This window comes from Olea europaea, unplaced genomic scaffold (assembly GCF_002742605.1).
Source record: "Olea europaea var. sylvestris unplaced genomic scaffold, O_europaea_v1 scaffold41426, whole genome shotgun sequence".
Taxonomy (NCBI): Eukaryota; Viridiplantae; Streptophyta; class Magnoliopsida; order Lamiales; family Oleaceae; genus Olea; species Olea europaea.
In genome coordinates, this window is record NW_019261171.1 from 1 (window position 1) to 1,026 (window position 1,026).

The 1,026-nt window shown below is 42.7% G+C and overlaps 1 protein-coding gene across 1 annotated transcript; it reads left to right on the forward strand.

Annotated features, from left to right (window-relative positions):
- Nucleotides 1-53: 53 nt before the first annotated feature.
- On the forward strand, nt 54-937 carry LOC111387641. Its single transcript, XM_023012215.1, has 2 exons — nt 54-108; nt 459-937. Exons 1-2 carry the CDS (start codon nt 54-56, stop codon nt 935-937), a joined length of 534 nt encoding a protein of 177 aa, XP_022867983.1.
- Nucleotides 938-1,026: the final 89 nt, after the last annotated feature.

Consider the following 1,026-nt stretch of genomic DNA (forward strand, 5'->3'; position numbering starts at 1 on the left):
CTAAGAGTCAGAATGCTTTTGTGAAAGGAAGACAGATTTTGGATTCTGTGCTTATGGCGAATGAATACGTTGACTCTAGATTGCGTCTGGAGGTGCCAAGAATGTTATGTAAACTCGATATTCAGAAGGCTTATGATCATTTGAACTAGGGGTTCCTTTTGTACATGCTCGGGTGATGTGGCTTTGGGGAAAAGTGGTGCAAGTGGATTCAATTTTGTATCTCTACCGTTTCATTCTCCGTTTTGGTCAACGGCAACCTGGAGGGTCATTTTCGAAGTAGTAAAGGTTTGAGGCAAGGGGGTCCCTTGTCTACGTTGCTGTTTGTGATTGTTATGGAGGCAATCAGTAAGATGCTTGAGAGAGCAGTGGAAGAAGGATTTCTAAGGGGCTTTACAAGTGGATACTTATAGTTTCCCATTTGCTATTTGCAGATGACACACTAATCCTTTGCGATACAGATAATGAGCAATTCAGGAACTTGCGTCGTCTACTCCTATGTTTTGAAACGGTGTCGGGATTGAAGATTGATTTAAGGAAATTTGAGGCCATTCCAGTGGGAGAGGTTGCTAACGTGGATGAGTTGGCCAATATATTAGATTGTAGGGTTGCGCAGTTGCCCATGACATACCTTGGGTTTCCTTTAGGGGCAAAGTTTAAAAGTAAACATATTTGGAATGTCGAAAGGGTGGAGAAGATGTTAGCGGGGTGGAAGCGTATGTACCTCTCGAAGGGAGGTCACCTTACTCTCATTAAATCTACTTTGTCTAATCTCCCAACTTATTTCTTGTCACTGTTTCCTATCCCTGGTACAATGGAAAACAGATTAGAGAGGATTCAAAGGGAGTTTCTTTGGGCAGGGCTCGGGGAAGAGAGGAAATTTCATTTGATTAATTGGAGTGTGGTTTGTTCTTCTATTAGGATGGGGGCCTTGGAGTAAGGAGCATTGTTCTATTTAATAAGGCTTTATTGGGCAAGTGGTTGTGGCGATTTGGAGTGGAGAGGGAGAGTCTTTGGAGACAAATCATA